At 38.1% G+C, this 14,335-nt stretch overlaps 1 protein-coding gene across 2 annotated transcripts in view; it reads left to right on the forward strand.

The window, feature by feature from the left end:
• Nucleotides 1-1,813: 1,813 nt before the first annotated feature.
• The window catches only part of LOC126248122 (heterogeneous nuclear ribonucleoprotein H-like), a 29,646-nt gene continuing 17,124 nt past the window's right edge, over nt 1,814-14,335 (forward strand). The window contains exons 1-2 of one of the 2 annotated variants that reach the window (XM_049948815.1): nt 1,814-1,885; nt 2,585-2,693. In XM_049948815.1, coding sequence (XP_049804772.1) covers nt 2,597-2,693 — 97 coding nt within the window. In that variant the 5' untranslated portion in view covers nt 1,814-1,885; nt 2,585-2,596. Of the gene's footprint in view, nt 1,949-2,584; nt 2,694-14,335 lie in introns of both variants that reach the window. The other variant, XM_049948809.1, reaches the window with a different exon arrangement.

Raw genomic sequence — 14,335 nt, forward strand, 5'->3', positions numbered from 1 at the left:
TCCCTACAAATTATTAAATCCAGGTCTTTGTATGAGTCCAGTGATTCCCAATGTGACTCATTGATATCATGTTCATAGGATTTTTGGTTTTGTGAAATGCACAATTTTACATTTCTGAACATTTAAAGCAAGTTGCCAGTCTTTTTTATCAGTCTGAAATTTTATGAAGAGCTGACTGAATATTTATGCAGTTACTTTCAGACAGTGGTTCTTCTTCTCTTTCGAATAACCCATTTGGAGGGTACGATGAATCAACTTTGGCTACTCTTCATTGTATTAGATTTGTTCAGTTTCCAAATTTCCTTCATCCTTTTAGAGTGTTGTTCCCTTTCTTCTCGAGTCCACTATCGTCTAGTTATTTTCTTTCTCTCCTGAAATTCTGCCTTTTGAACTGCCTTTCTGAAATGTGTTCTGTTTTCTATTGTGGCTATTGTAACTCCAGCATTTTCAATGTCCTTTTCAGTCTCTATGAACCATGCTGGCTTGGATTTGTAGCTATTTAGTAATGTGAATATCCGCTTGGTTAGTCTGTTGTTATCCATTCTGAATATATCTCCAAAAAACTGTAGTCTCCTCTTCCTCATTACATCAGTTAGTTTCTCCGTTTTCAGATATAGCTCTCTGTTTGGTCTTAACCTGTATTCAGCATTATCGTTTCTTTTAGCTCCCAGTATTTTCCTTAAAATTCTTCTTTCGACCTTCTCTAGTTTCTCAAGATCTCCATTTCTTGTTAGTTTAAGTGTTTCTGCCGCATAGAGAGCTTCAGATCTGGCCACTGTTTGGTAGTGTCTTAATTTCGTGTTCCAGGACAAGGATTTTTTATTATAAACGTTTTTGGTCATATGAAACACTCTTTCCATTTTGTGCACTCTAGTTTCTATAGCTATCTTTTCTCTGGCATTGTATGTAATCCACTCTCCTAGGTATTTAAAGGAATCTGTTTTGTGTATTGTGTTGTTGTCAACTGCAATATTTTGAGGAGCATCACAGATGTTTGTCATAAACTTTGTTTTTTCATAGGATATTTGTAGTCCTACTTTGGCTGCTTGTTTTTGTAGTTCTCTTATTTGTTCTTGGGCAATTGTCTAGTGAATCTGTAATCAATGCCATGTCATCTGTGGTTCATTATAGATAACTGCATCATCTGCGAAGTGCTGAGATTACTATTGATATTGTTCACAAGGTTATTTATATATCACACGAACAGTACTGGTGTCAACGCACCTCCATGGAGCACAACCGAAATTACTTCTATATGTCGATGACTCTCTATGCAAGATAACTTGCTGCATTTTCCCTCCCAAAAAGTCCTAAATCCAATCCCAAATTTCGCTTTATACGCAATATGATTGTACTTTTGATAACAAACATAGATGTGGTGGACCTAATAGTCAAATGTTTTTTGGAAATACTGCACTATCTGACTGCCGTTATGTAGAGCTTGCAGTTTGTCATGTGAGAAAAGTGCGAGTTTCGGAATCCGTGCTAGTTGACATGGAGGTCGTTCTGTATTACGGACAGTATCTTATAACCTCACTTTCACCGATCGGTACTGGTTTAAACGAATTGATGCGAGGTGAACATCCGTTGATGTCTCGTGTGAACCGGTGTGTACTTGTATACACCTGACGAAACCATGTCATGTGCATAGTCAGTAGTTGATTAATTGATTTTGAAAAATATAAAAATATTTTATTTTAAATGAAAATTAATAATTATTGAAATTGCTTTCATATTTTAATGAATTGTTTTAGAGCATTGGAAGGCTGCATTAAGTAATATCTTTGTGTATGAATTGGAATGTAGTATCTTTGTTTAGGTTGACGCCATTCTTGTGGAAATCTTCGATCTTCCCGGTCCTGTAGAGTCGCCATCTTAATCGAACGTAGGTATTTTACTCATGGAGGAAACTCGTAGTACTGATGGGGATATGAAATCTGAAGTAAAGGTATGGAATTATTGTAATTATTTGTGAATGATGAATGTTGGAAGAATTCGTTTATTATATAACAAAATTGATCGACTAAGAAAAACATATCTTGCATAGCGTAAGTGGTCGGCTACGGGTGCGGGTGAAACAGCCATAACGGTTTTCGTATTCCTATTAAGGAACCCAATATATTCTTCATAAGTAAAGTATCAAGATTTCGTGTAGCTTAAAATCCAAGAATCTGAGCAGTCTGGAGGATTTCCAGCAAAGTGTCGTGAAATGTTGAAATGCATGAAGAAGCAAAACGCCGCATGTTAAAGGCATTGGATCTAGTGCATAATTTATTTCCCGTTTTGTATAGATATGAAATATTTTGCCCAACTAAAGGTTCCCGGAAAGTGTTATATCAGTGTTCTGCTTCCTAAGCTTTGTCAACGTGTTAGGATTTACACAAATGTTTTTCTCTTATGAATATTTGTAATGGCCAATGAGGAATTATGTTTTACATTGGTTTATGCCTTAGATATGTTCGTATGGCTTCAGATGTTCGTGGGGATACGTTTGCGTAGGATGTGAGATTATTTGTGTTAATTGTAGCAAGAGCATTATAGTGTTAGATGAATGATTTTCTCAGTGTGCAAAATTTATTTTCAGCCGGAAAGAAAGATGTCTGGCTCTGGTGATCATGACGACGAGGCTTACGTCGTTAAACTGCGTGGCTTGCCATGGTCGACTACGGTCGACGAAATTTTACAATTTTTCAGTGAGTATCGTAGAAGATAGTTTACCTTCCTTAAGCGGATGTCACTTTCTGATATAAAGTGGACGAGAGTGTAGGGCTTTTTGTGCTTGTAGTCGGAACTTAGTTGCATGTGACGTGAGCGAACACTAAATAGAATAAGCCTATTGTTAAAGGCCGGAACTGCTTCTGAGTTTAAGAGATTGGCGAATACCAGTACATAACAATGTTGTCATACATTTATGTTGCTGTAGAATTAGTTTTACTTCGAGCACTTTTATTGTTGAATACATAAGGCCATACATTCATTTAATGTTAGAAATGTCTTTAAAAGGTTTAGTCAGCAGGAAGATATGTTGTTTCACCTTGGGAATTTGATAATGCAAACTGTTGTTGGGATTACATTAAGCTGAAAATTTAGAATTTGTTTTCCAATTTTGGTATCAGATGTGAACAGTAAATGTCTACCCATGTATTTCTCTTGGCATTTGTACAGTTGTTTATGGGGTTGAAGTCAGTAAGGTAGATGATTGTTTTAGAAAAGTCAGTGGGGATCTTTATGGTTTAAATTTTACTTACGGCAGTGCTGGCATAGTGTGCTGATATTGGCAATGGCCGTTGAGTGCTGGGCATTGACATCCATATTAACACAAATATTTTGTTGTGAATTATTCACTTGATAAGGATAATTAACACATTTCCCTTGTTGTCGTGTTAAAATTTGCTTATTTTGCCAAAAATCGGCGGAATTTACAGTCTCGCCTCACTAACATGCTGTGCAGGTGTAGCTGTGAAAGAATTCTGAAACAGCGATTTATTAACTTTCCCCTCTGTTCCTCACTAAATTAAGGTCAGCATCTTACTAAAAGTGCATCCTTGGTGCAAAATAAATGTAACGTTTTTGCTTATGTTCCAAAACCCATAGCACTTTTTGTTTCACTAGCTAATGACAGCCTGAAATATTACTTTCTTTCATCAAAAAAGTCTAGTTAGTGGTATAACACGGTAGATGAAGATTTTGCATAATAACCATGTGGCAAAATACCCTGTGTGTGCTATCATTTGCCAAAATCTCATTTTGATTTGGGGAGCAAAATAACTGATGATGGTCGAAGTAGAGAGGATATAAAATGTAGACTGGCAATGGCGAGGAAAGTGTTTCTGAAGAAGAGAAATTTGTTAACATCGATTATTGATTTGTCAGAAAGTTGTTTCTGAAAGTATTTGTGTGGAGTGTAGCAACGTATGGAAGTGAAACATGGACGATACATAGTTTAGACAAGAAGAGGATAGAAGCTTTTGAAATGTGATACTACAGAAGAATGCTGAAGATTAGATGGGTAGATCACAAAACTAATGAGGAAGTATTGAATAGAATTGGGTAGAGGAGGAGCTTGTGGCACAACTTGACTAGAAGGGGGGATCAGTTGGTAGGACATGTTCTGAGACATGGAGGGGGGATCACCGATTTAGTATTGGAGGGTAAAAATCATAGAGGGAGACCAAGAGATGAATACATTAAGCAAATTCAGAAGGATGTAGGCTGCAGGAGGTACTGGGTGATGAAGAAGCTTGCACAGGATATAGTAGCATGGAGAGCTGCATCAAACCAGTCTCAGGACTGAAGACTAAAACAACAACATAGTGTCTGTAAAATTATTGAGAAAGATTCTAGAGCATGTGCATCAATTCTGTCATTGCTAACCACCCAAAAGTTTGCAAATGCTTGTCTGCCTCCCCTGAACAAATGAATGAAGTCACCCACCCCGTTATCCAAAACTAGTCATTGGACATCGGCCACCGTATCCTCCGCGAACTATACTTGTCATGGGTCTGCTTCCCAGTACAAGAATTTTGTAACTTTATTCCTGCATGAAAATGACTTTTGATATATATACGGAGTGGAATTTCTGTGGAATTGACATGGAATGTTTCCTTGTGATGGAATTGGAGGGACAGCCAAGATTGGCAGCCCACACTAGTTTTCAGAGACCTTCAGATAATGAAAAATTGATGCCTCGTGATTTAAGTTCTGTGATATTTCATGCTGCTTCTGCATTGCACAGAAAGAAATTGAACAAATTTATTTGGATCAGGAAAGAAACTTTGCCAAAGGCCACACAGTTGCTGGGACAGGCGAGTGTCCAGTTGAAGTCAGAGTAAGCAGAGCTTCCAGGACATAGTTCACATGTTGTGGCTTGTAATCTTGAAGTATAAGAGTTCGCAGTTTCCAGTGATGCTGCAATATTGACAGTTAATGCATTGAAAGCAGATGAAATTCCAGTTCTAACTACCGGATTACAGTCTGGGTAGTGGTGTGTGTGTGTGTGTGTGTGTGCGCGTGTGCGTGTGTGTAGTGTCATTGATAAAAAAATTACTTGTGCTGATTTCAGCTGTAGAAATGGAACCGGAGCTGTCCATCCAAGACATTGTGGAATCTAGGTTAAAATGTCATTGGTTTCAGAAATGGTTTGAGCTGGAACTCTAGCACCAGTCCACTGGAAGTGTAATGACCTACATCATTCATTAACAAAGAGCCTTTCCTTAATGTTTCACAAAAAATGTGAAGATTGCACTCAGCCCATCAACCATCACTTCACAATTTGTCTATCTAAAACAACTGTGTTAACTATCTATTATCCTACTACATTGCCTTATAGGAAGGCATAAAATCCCTGTAGCCATATGGAAGAGAGATTTTAATTTCCTTTATTTTAACAATACCAAGTGTGATGTCAAAGACAGGAGTACTGCTGAAGGCTGGTGCATAATGTAGTGATTTATTTATTGAATAGTAACAGCAAACATTGACTTGTGCTGTTGTCTTGAACAGCCGTGAGACTGATCTAGTATAGCTGCCGGTAGAGTGGACTTTTGCCGTCCTGCCTTAGCAGTCTTGTCGCCTGGGTACACCATCTTGGACGTTGTCTACATGTCACCTCCCTGTTACTGGCTGTTAGACTAGTTCTACCATTGGAAACTGTCCATACTTGACCTTCCTTGGGAAGGTGGGGGTGATTTAGTTCTGGTTGACACACGCCTGGAAGTTAGTAGTAGGCTAGGATATCAATACTGTCATTGTGAGTGTATCCGCATAAAAATATTAGTAAATTAAGGTCTCTCCACATATTCAAGTAGTAATATCAAAGAACACACTATCAGCAAGCACCATAAGTTGTTATTGCTCTTCCAAACTCCAGATCAGATGGGAGTTAGTGGTGCAAGTGAAACAGACAAGTAGATGTCCCCAGGGGTGTGATCAACTTCTTCAAAACCACCTGTACAGTGATGTTGGGTAAGAGTCACAGTATCACACCCTGAAGCTATTAACATGAGTGCCTGATTTGTGAATAATCAAAGAGGGATTTCGTGTGATTTGCTGGAGCCTTAGGTATGAGTTATGCAGAGTAGTGGTGTAGTGTAATGGTAAAGATAGTCCTAACATACAAAAAGTCATGGATTCAAATCTCTTCAGGTGCTTTGAAAAATATTTTTGAAACTTTGTTAAAATCACAATTTTTGTCATTCAGTTAGTTGGTTTTTTTAATCCTTTGTCACACCATTTAAATCAGTCTATTAACTTTATCATTTGCATTTTATTTTTTTCTTCCTACCACTCTTATCATTTGGAAAATTGAAGCTTCAAAGCCAATGGAATCAAAGTGAAATTCGGCAATAAGCAAGATTCCATAGTACAACCAAAGGAAAAATCCCAAAATTGTTTTATTCATATGATACGAAAAATATTTTTTGGCACATTTTATCCGACTGTCCATTCACCTCTGAGAACTTCTTTCTTAGGAAGTTGACGTAACAAATCGGAATGCCAGCTAAGGTCTAGTGTCCTGTGGTGGTGTAATAAATGTAAGCTTTTAAGTCAGTGCAGTCAAAAAGATATGGCCATTTACGTATCTCATTTTCATATCTTGCCAGTATCGATAACAGGTAAGAAATGTCGAAATTCTCAATTCTTGTGATGCATGATCTATCTGTTGACATAGTTAACTGTGTGGAACCCTTGGTGCGTGAGTAGTACTCGGAGTTAGTTGAATTTTTTGTTTATATGACTGTTATCGCCCAGAAAATGTCCCTCTTGTAGTAAATACATGTTTCAACCATTGCACCTCCACTATCCTCCGTTTTTTAACCAACAGATGAACATTTTAAAACTTTTAAATGTGATAGGTAAATGGAAATAATTAAAATGTCATGCAGAGTTTCCAAATGAAAAAAAAGGCAGAGAAATGAGAGCAAATAAAAACATAATACAATCATTAAAGTGATGAAGCAAATAATTAAAAGTTAATTAACAATATTTAAAAAGATGAATTGAACAAAAATATTTTGGATAAATGTTTACAAATAAGAAATTTCAGAGTACCTGATGAGAAATTGGAACACAGTCTTCCGCACGCAGGAACCCAACTGAACCATTACATTACACTGATATTGTGTAACATATTTAAGGCTGTTTCGTCAAGTGAAATCCTTTTTTGTCAATTACTTGCAAACGATGGTCCACTTCGAATGATTCCAGGTTATGAGACCTGGGACCCTAACATACACCACTGAAATGGTGATAATGGCCTCTTAATTCAACCAAGGACACCCGGGAAGGGCTGGACCAGTGACAATTTTACTCACTTCATTTACTGGCAGAATACATGTTTATTTTACAATTTCAATCACATAGCAGCCAATTCAGCATTATTTTTAAATTAATTAAAAGGCGAAGCAGTGAGAGATCCATTTAAAATTCAATGCAAATTTAAATAATTAACAGAAAATTTAAAGATTAAGGTATAAGTTGGGGTTCCAATACACATCAAAAATAGCTTAAGCCGAAGACAACAAGCTAAAGGATACAAATTCAGAATTATTCCAAGTATAACTTCAACAGGAGCATTACCGTATTTACTCGAATCTAAGCCGCACCTGAAACAATGACTCAAAATAAGGAAAAAAAATTTCCCAGATCTAAGCCGCAGCTGAAATTTGAGAATCAAAATTCAAGGGGAGAGAAAAATTTTAGGCCGCACCTCCAAATCGAAACAAAGTTGGTGCATTGTAATATGAGAGACAATTTAGGTCGAATGAATGACAATGCAGCTACAGTAGTTTGGTTCGAGAAGTAAGCTTAGCAGTTAAGCTTTACCAGGTAGCCATTGCTATGTGTCAAGCGCTCTGTCAGGTGCTCCGTCTGTATTTATACGGGTATCCTTCCTTTCTCACATGCTTCTTCTGGTTTGAATTGATTGCTTACTTTTCTTTGATCTGATAAGTGCCGTTCTTTGTTATAGGTGTTTGTCACTCTAAGCTGAAGATGCATTACTGTACTGTCATGCATTTTTTGTCGCATTCTGATAATGAGCGTTTATGGCCTGTCGCTTCTTGCGGCATGGCTTGCTTTTGTGCGTGCTACCACCGCTTACAAAAAAGGGATTTGGGGGGAGAGAGAGGGGGGGGGGAGAATCGTCTCATTAGCGAAACAATGGCAAGAGGCTGCTATTTGTTGTTACTTACACTGCTGCTTTCTTTGATAACGGTCAACAAGATCCAAATAATAGACTGCTTATGATGGAAGATGTTCTGAACGAGAGTTTAGCAAAGAAATTTTCTCCGTTTGAAAATCTTTGCAGACGCCTCTTAGTACATTACATTCTGCACAGAAGTTAGTCATCTTAGATTTAAAAATCTAGTCAATTGCCGTGCTTCATTTCTGACTGTATCACTATTGCGCATAAGAATAATATGAATATAAACATGACATAACATGATATGTATATTCTTCTGCGTTTGCTGTTGTCTCACTCTAGTTTCGTAGTTTATTAGGCAGTCAGAATTTAAATGAGATAGCAGCAAACATGAAAGAATACATGGCAAAATGTTTATATTTGTATTATTCTTATGGTGAAGAGAATAATGCATGTGATTCACAATTCGTAAAAGTTCCTATTAGCAACCGTCTTTGCTCACAAAATTCAGAACGTAGAGTTGGCCATATTGACAAACATCCATAACAGTTTTGCCAGTCGGATTTTCGTAGTACATTCAAATGCTGCAACATTCGAAGATAAAAAATACGGAATTTGTATTTACTTCGATTGATAATGTATGAAAATGCAGTGGTCGAAACTCGGGGCGAAGGAAAAAAAAGCTCGTCTTCCACCTTTTTTTTAATTTATTTACTGACGCAGAGGTTTTGGCGCCAGTATTTATCTTTGTGCCTGCAAAGCATGCCTGTGTAGCACTGCATATATTCGACGGCAGCAGTTAGTTGTGGCGGCACCTACCAACATTTTTCAGTACTTCCTTTACTTTGCACTCGATTCTAAGCTACAGGTGGTTTTTTGGATTAAAAAAAACGGAAAAAAAGTGCGGCGTAGATTCGAGTAAATGTGGTAAGTAGTGTGGCTGCAGTTGGAGGAAACAAGTGTGGGCTGCCGAACATATGCGCTCCAAATAGCGTAAAACAGCCAGTTCAGCAAGCAGACGAGGCATGGGTAGGTGGGGCCCGATCCTAAGTAATGCATACCAGCAGTGGATACAAGAAATTATTAATGGCAGTTCCCTGCAGCACAAATAATTTTAATTAGAATTCAAACACAGCCATGCATCAAATAATTAACTCTAAGGATAGAATTTAGTAATTTGAGCTCTTACCAGAAACCATGAAAACTTACTGCCTTTTAGCAAGTCAACCAAAATAATTAAAAAACCAGCTACAAATATTTAAAAAAAATGTCAGCAATATGATGGTAATTACAGAAAAATTTATCTTTCCAGCAAACCATTAAAGCAACTGCAAGGATACTTGCATGACATTCAAAGCTCATCAGTACACACATTAGTCCATACCAGTTCGGAGACAGCAAATGCATCCTGGAACAGATCAAAATTTATCTGTGCCACTTAATTAGAACAGATGCACTATATAATTCATTAAACAGCATTTAGCATTAGCTTCAAAGAAACCAGAACAACAAAAGCAAATTATAAATAGGCCAATAAACCAGCAGAAGAGGCACCTATTCAGACATGAACAATTAATCATCTGTGGTGCCTCCCATTGAAAATGATGGCCAATCATTTACTTTAAAAATCTGGATTAAAGGGAGGCGGTAACACCTACTAATGCACCCTGCCAAGATTCAATCAAAATAAGCTGTTTTCTGAAACGCGACACTTTATGCTGGCTTGATTTCATCGTCATATGGGTCATGTCAACTTGTGGTCGTGAATTTCTCGAGATATACATTAGACCTCTGTATAAGGTATTTTCCTTTATCTTAATTTTTTTAATGTATATTTTGTAAATAACTCCTAAAACAGTAGAGAACAAAAATGTATAATAAACCAAAAGTACTGGAGACCTGGCAGATGTTTAACATTAAAGCTCCCTCCTGGTGTTCTGAAATTTAGTGGACACCCGCACGCTAATGGGCTTCCTTTAACTTGCAAATTTAAGAACTTTCCCACTTCAACATTTTTCTGTAAATTGGAAAGTCACAGGATGCTATATTCTGTCATTTTAAGAGATACTACTGATGTAATTATAAACAGATACTACTGTTGAAAGCAAGGGGAAGCTACAGCTGTAATTTTTCCCAGGCGTATGCAGCTTTACTGTATGGTTAAATGATTGTGTCCACTTTGGTCAAATAGTCCAGTCCATTTGGATCTCCGGGTGGGGCTACTCAGGAGGATGTTTTTATCAGGAGAAAGAAAACTGGCGTTCTACGGATCGGAGTGTGGAATGTCAGATGCCTAGATTGAGCAGATAGGTTAGAAAATTTAAACACGGAAATGGATAGATACTGTAGGGATTAGTGAAGTTGGTGGTACGAGGAACAAGACTTCTGGTCTGGTGAATAAAGGGTTATAAATACAAAATCAAATAGGGGTAATGCAGGAGTAGGTTTAATAATGAATAAAAATTAGGAGTGCGGGTCAGCTATTACGAACAGTGCAGTGAACCCATTATTGTAGCCAAGATACACAAAGCCCACACCTACTGCAGTAAGTACAAGTTTCTATTCCAACTAGCTGCGCAGGTGATGAAGAGATTGAAGAAATGTACAATAAGATAAAAGAAATTATTCAGATAGTGAAGGGAGGGACAATTATTCATAGGGGACTGGAATTCAATAGTAGGAAAAGGAGGAGAAGGAAAAGTAGTAAGTGTAAATGGATTGGGCTTAAGGAATGAGAGGGAGCTGCCTGGTAGAAATTTGCACAGAGCATAACTTAATCACAGCTAACACTTTAAGAATCATGAAATAAGGTTGTATACATGAAGGAGGCTTGGAGGCACTGGAAGGTTTCAGATAATTATATAATGGTAAGAAAGATATTTAGGAACCAGGTTTTAAATTATAAGACCTTCCAGGTGTGGATGTGGACTCTGACCACAAACTATTGGTTATGAACTGTAGATTAAAACTGCAAAAAGGTTGAAATTTAAGGAGACGGGACCTGGATAAATTGAAAGAACCAGAGGTTGTAGAGTGTTTCAGAGGTATTAGGGAATGATTGACAGGAACAGGGAAAGAAATAGCGTAGAAGAAGAATGGGTAGCCGTGAGAGATGAAATAGTGAAGGTAGCAGAGGATCAAGTAGGTAAACAGATGAAGGCTAATAGAAATCTTTGGGTAACAGAAGAGACATTGAATTTAATTGATGAAAGGAGGAAACATAAAATGCAGTAAATGAAGCAGACAAAAATGAATACAAAGGTCTCAAAAATGAGATGGACAGGAACTGCAAAATGGCTAAGCAGGGATGGCTAGAGGACAAATGCAAGGAGGTAGAGGCTTATGTCACTAGGTGTAAGATAGATACTGCCTACAGGAAAATTAAAGAGACCTTTGGAGAAAAGAGAACCACTTGTATGAATATCAAGAGCTCAGATGGAAACCCAGTTCTAACTAGGGAACCTCCCCATCGTAGCCCCCTCAGATTTAGTTATAAGTTGGCACAGTGGATAGGCCTTGAAAAACTGAACACAGATCAATCAGAAAACAGGAAGAAGTTGTGTGGAACTATGAAAAAAATAAGCAAAATATACAAACTGAGTAGTCCATGCGCAACATAGGCAACATCAAGGATAGTGTGAACTCGGGAGTGCTGCGGTCCCTTGGTTAGTGTGAGCAGCTACGGAACGAGAGGTGCTTGGTTCAAGTCTTCCCTCGAGTGAAAAGTTTAATTTTTTATTTTCAGACAATTATCTGTCCATTTGTCGGATGCGAGGTAACTGCGCCGTAGTATGGGGACGCTACACCTAAACAAACATCGAAACACACGTCAGTCAACTACAGTGCACCGAAGAGAGAGTATTCCTGCTAATGAGGCTCCCTGGCTGGCAGTTGACTGTTTGCTACTTTGGACGAGAGTGCATTAAATACGTGAGATGTATTTCGTGGGCAATATGAATCCAGCAAATATAGCTCGCGACTTCAATAACAAGGTCAATGAATATTTTCCGAACTGTAAGGAATAGGAAAGTTCCTTAAGGGATCGGATGATCGTCGAACATTTGTATGATTACTTCCTACATTTGTTGATAAACAGTATGTGTGGTGATGACGATACCTTGCTGATTGCTGTGGGGCTGTACATACCAGATGAGATTGTTGACGATCAGTACGAAGAACACGAAGAGGAAATACTGGGACTTCAATCTGATGGTACTTCTTTGGGTTACATGAAGGAAATGCTCCAATACCGGTTACTGTCCAAACCAATTAAGACACAAATATAGATTATGGAGTGAAGTAACAAATTTAAGAAATTTAAAGGGATGAAGGAAAAAAGCACAATTAAATATTGCAAAGAAGTCGTGGAACGAGGTGGAACCCGAAGACAGAAGTTCAGTGAACTAGAAAACCATGTATACCGACAATTTATTAAAGCCAGAAATGAATTAAGTGCAGTGCATGATACAGACCTACAGATTTGGGGATTGTATTACACTAAACAAATAAGCCTGGACTTCAAGGATTCATTTCATTGGCTTGTCACATTCAAAAGAAAATACAAAATTATGAGCAGGAAGATTAATAAATATGTAAGCAAGAACTGCGCGAGTAAACTGGAAGAACTTTTAGAGTGTTCCAAGACGTTTGTTACAGCAACTAAAGTCAGATTCCAACAGTATGAAGACGCATATATTATCACCACACATCAGTCCGGTTTTAACTATGAAATGAAATTGACCCGCACGCTATAGTTAGTTGAAGGCGACACGGAATGTACTGTAGACCAGCTGCATGCCACTTCACATACAATATGCTCCGAACAAAGCAGGATTTCTTTTACCTACATTTTATTTATGTTTGCAGGGAAAAAAATGGTGTATTTGGACTGCAAGTTCAGCAACAGGTGAATAGGGTACTTGTGCAAATGCCGAATGTCATCCGAATTGCAGTGCGTCAGGAAAAATGGGGTCAATTATCAAGTTCAGGCACTCACACATAATCAACTTCGCTCTCCAAAATTGTAGGACATGTTCAGATTTGCTTGGGCATATGCAGAATTTGACAGTCTACACACGGAAAAATTTGAAAACGTTGAAAACCTATGTTTTGACACAGCACAGGGAAAACTGTGTGACCGTGAATCTGTTGCACTCATTTGTTGCAGTTTGTGACAAACTCTTATGTTTTCATCGTGTTTTTGGGAGTGATTATCACATTAACAAGAAAACCTAAATCGGGCAAGGTAGAAGAATCTTTTTACCCATTTGGCAAGTGTACAAGTTAGGTGGGTTGACAACATATTCGTCATGTGACGCGCATGCCATCACCAGTGTCGTATAGAATATATCGGACGTGTTTTCCTGTGGAGGAATCGGTTGACCTATGACCTTGCGATCAAATGTTTTCGGTTCCTATTGGAGAGGCACGTCCTTTCGTCTACTAATCGCACGGTTTTGCGGTGCGGTCACAAAAAACACTAAACTTACTACAGTGATCAGAGATGTCAATGAATGAATGGACAGATCATAACTTTGCGAAAATAAAGTAAGTTAACTTTTCACTCGAGGGAAGACTTGAACCTAGGACACCTCGTTCCACAGCTGCTCATGATAACCTCGGGACCACAGCGCTCCTGAGCTTACACTCTCCCTGATGTTGCCTATCTTGCACATGGACTACTCAGTTTGTGTATTTAGCTTATTTTTTTCATAGTTCCACACAACTTCTTCCTGTTTTTTCGATTGATCTGTGTTCAGTTTTTCAAGGCCTATCCACTGTGCCAACTAATAACTAAATCTGAGGGGGTTTTGATGGGGAGGTTCCCTTGTAAGCAAGGAAAGGAAAGCAAAGCAGAAAGGTGGAAGGAGAATATAGAGGGTCTATACAAGGGCGATGTACTTGAGGGCAAATTATGGAAATGGAAGAGGGCGTAGGTGAGGATGTAATGGGAGACATGATAGAATTATTTACAGAGAAATGGGAAAACTGGTAGAAGCTGATCTTGGGGAAGATCAGTTCGTATTCCGTAGAAATGTTGGAACACGTGAGGCAATACTAACCGTATGACTTATCTTAGAAGATAAAGGAAAAGTAAACCTACATTTCTAGCATTCGTAGACTTACAGAAAGCTTTTGACAATGTTGACTGGAATCACCAGAGACCAAGAGATGAATACACTAAGCAGATTC

The sequence above is a fragment of the Schistocerca nitens genome, chromosome 1 (genome assembly GCF_023898315.1).
Source record: "Schistocerca nitens isolate TAMUIC-IGC-003100 chromosome 1, iqSchNite1.1, whole genome shotgun sequence".
In the NCBI taxonomy this organism is placed as follows: Eukaryota; Metazoa; Arthropoda; class Insecta; order Orthoptera; family Acrididae; genus Schistocerca; species Schistocerca nitens.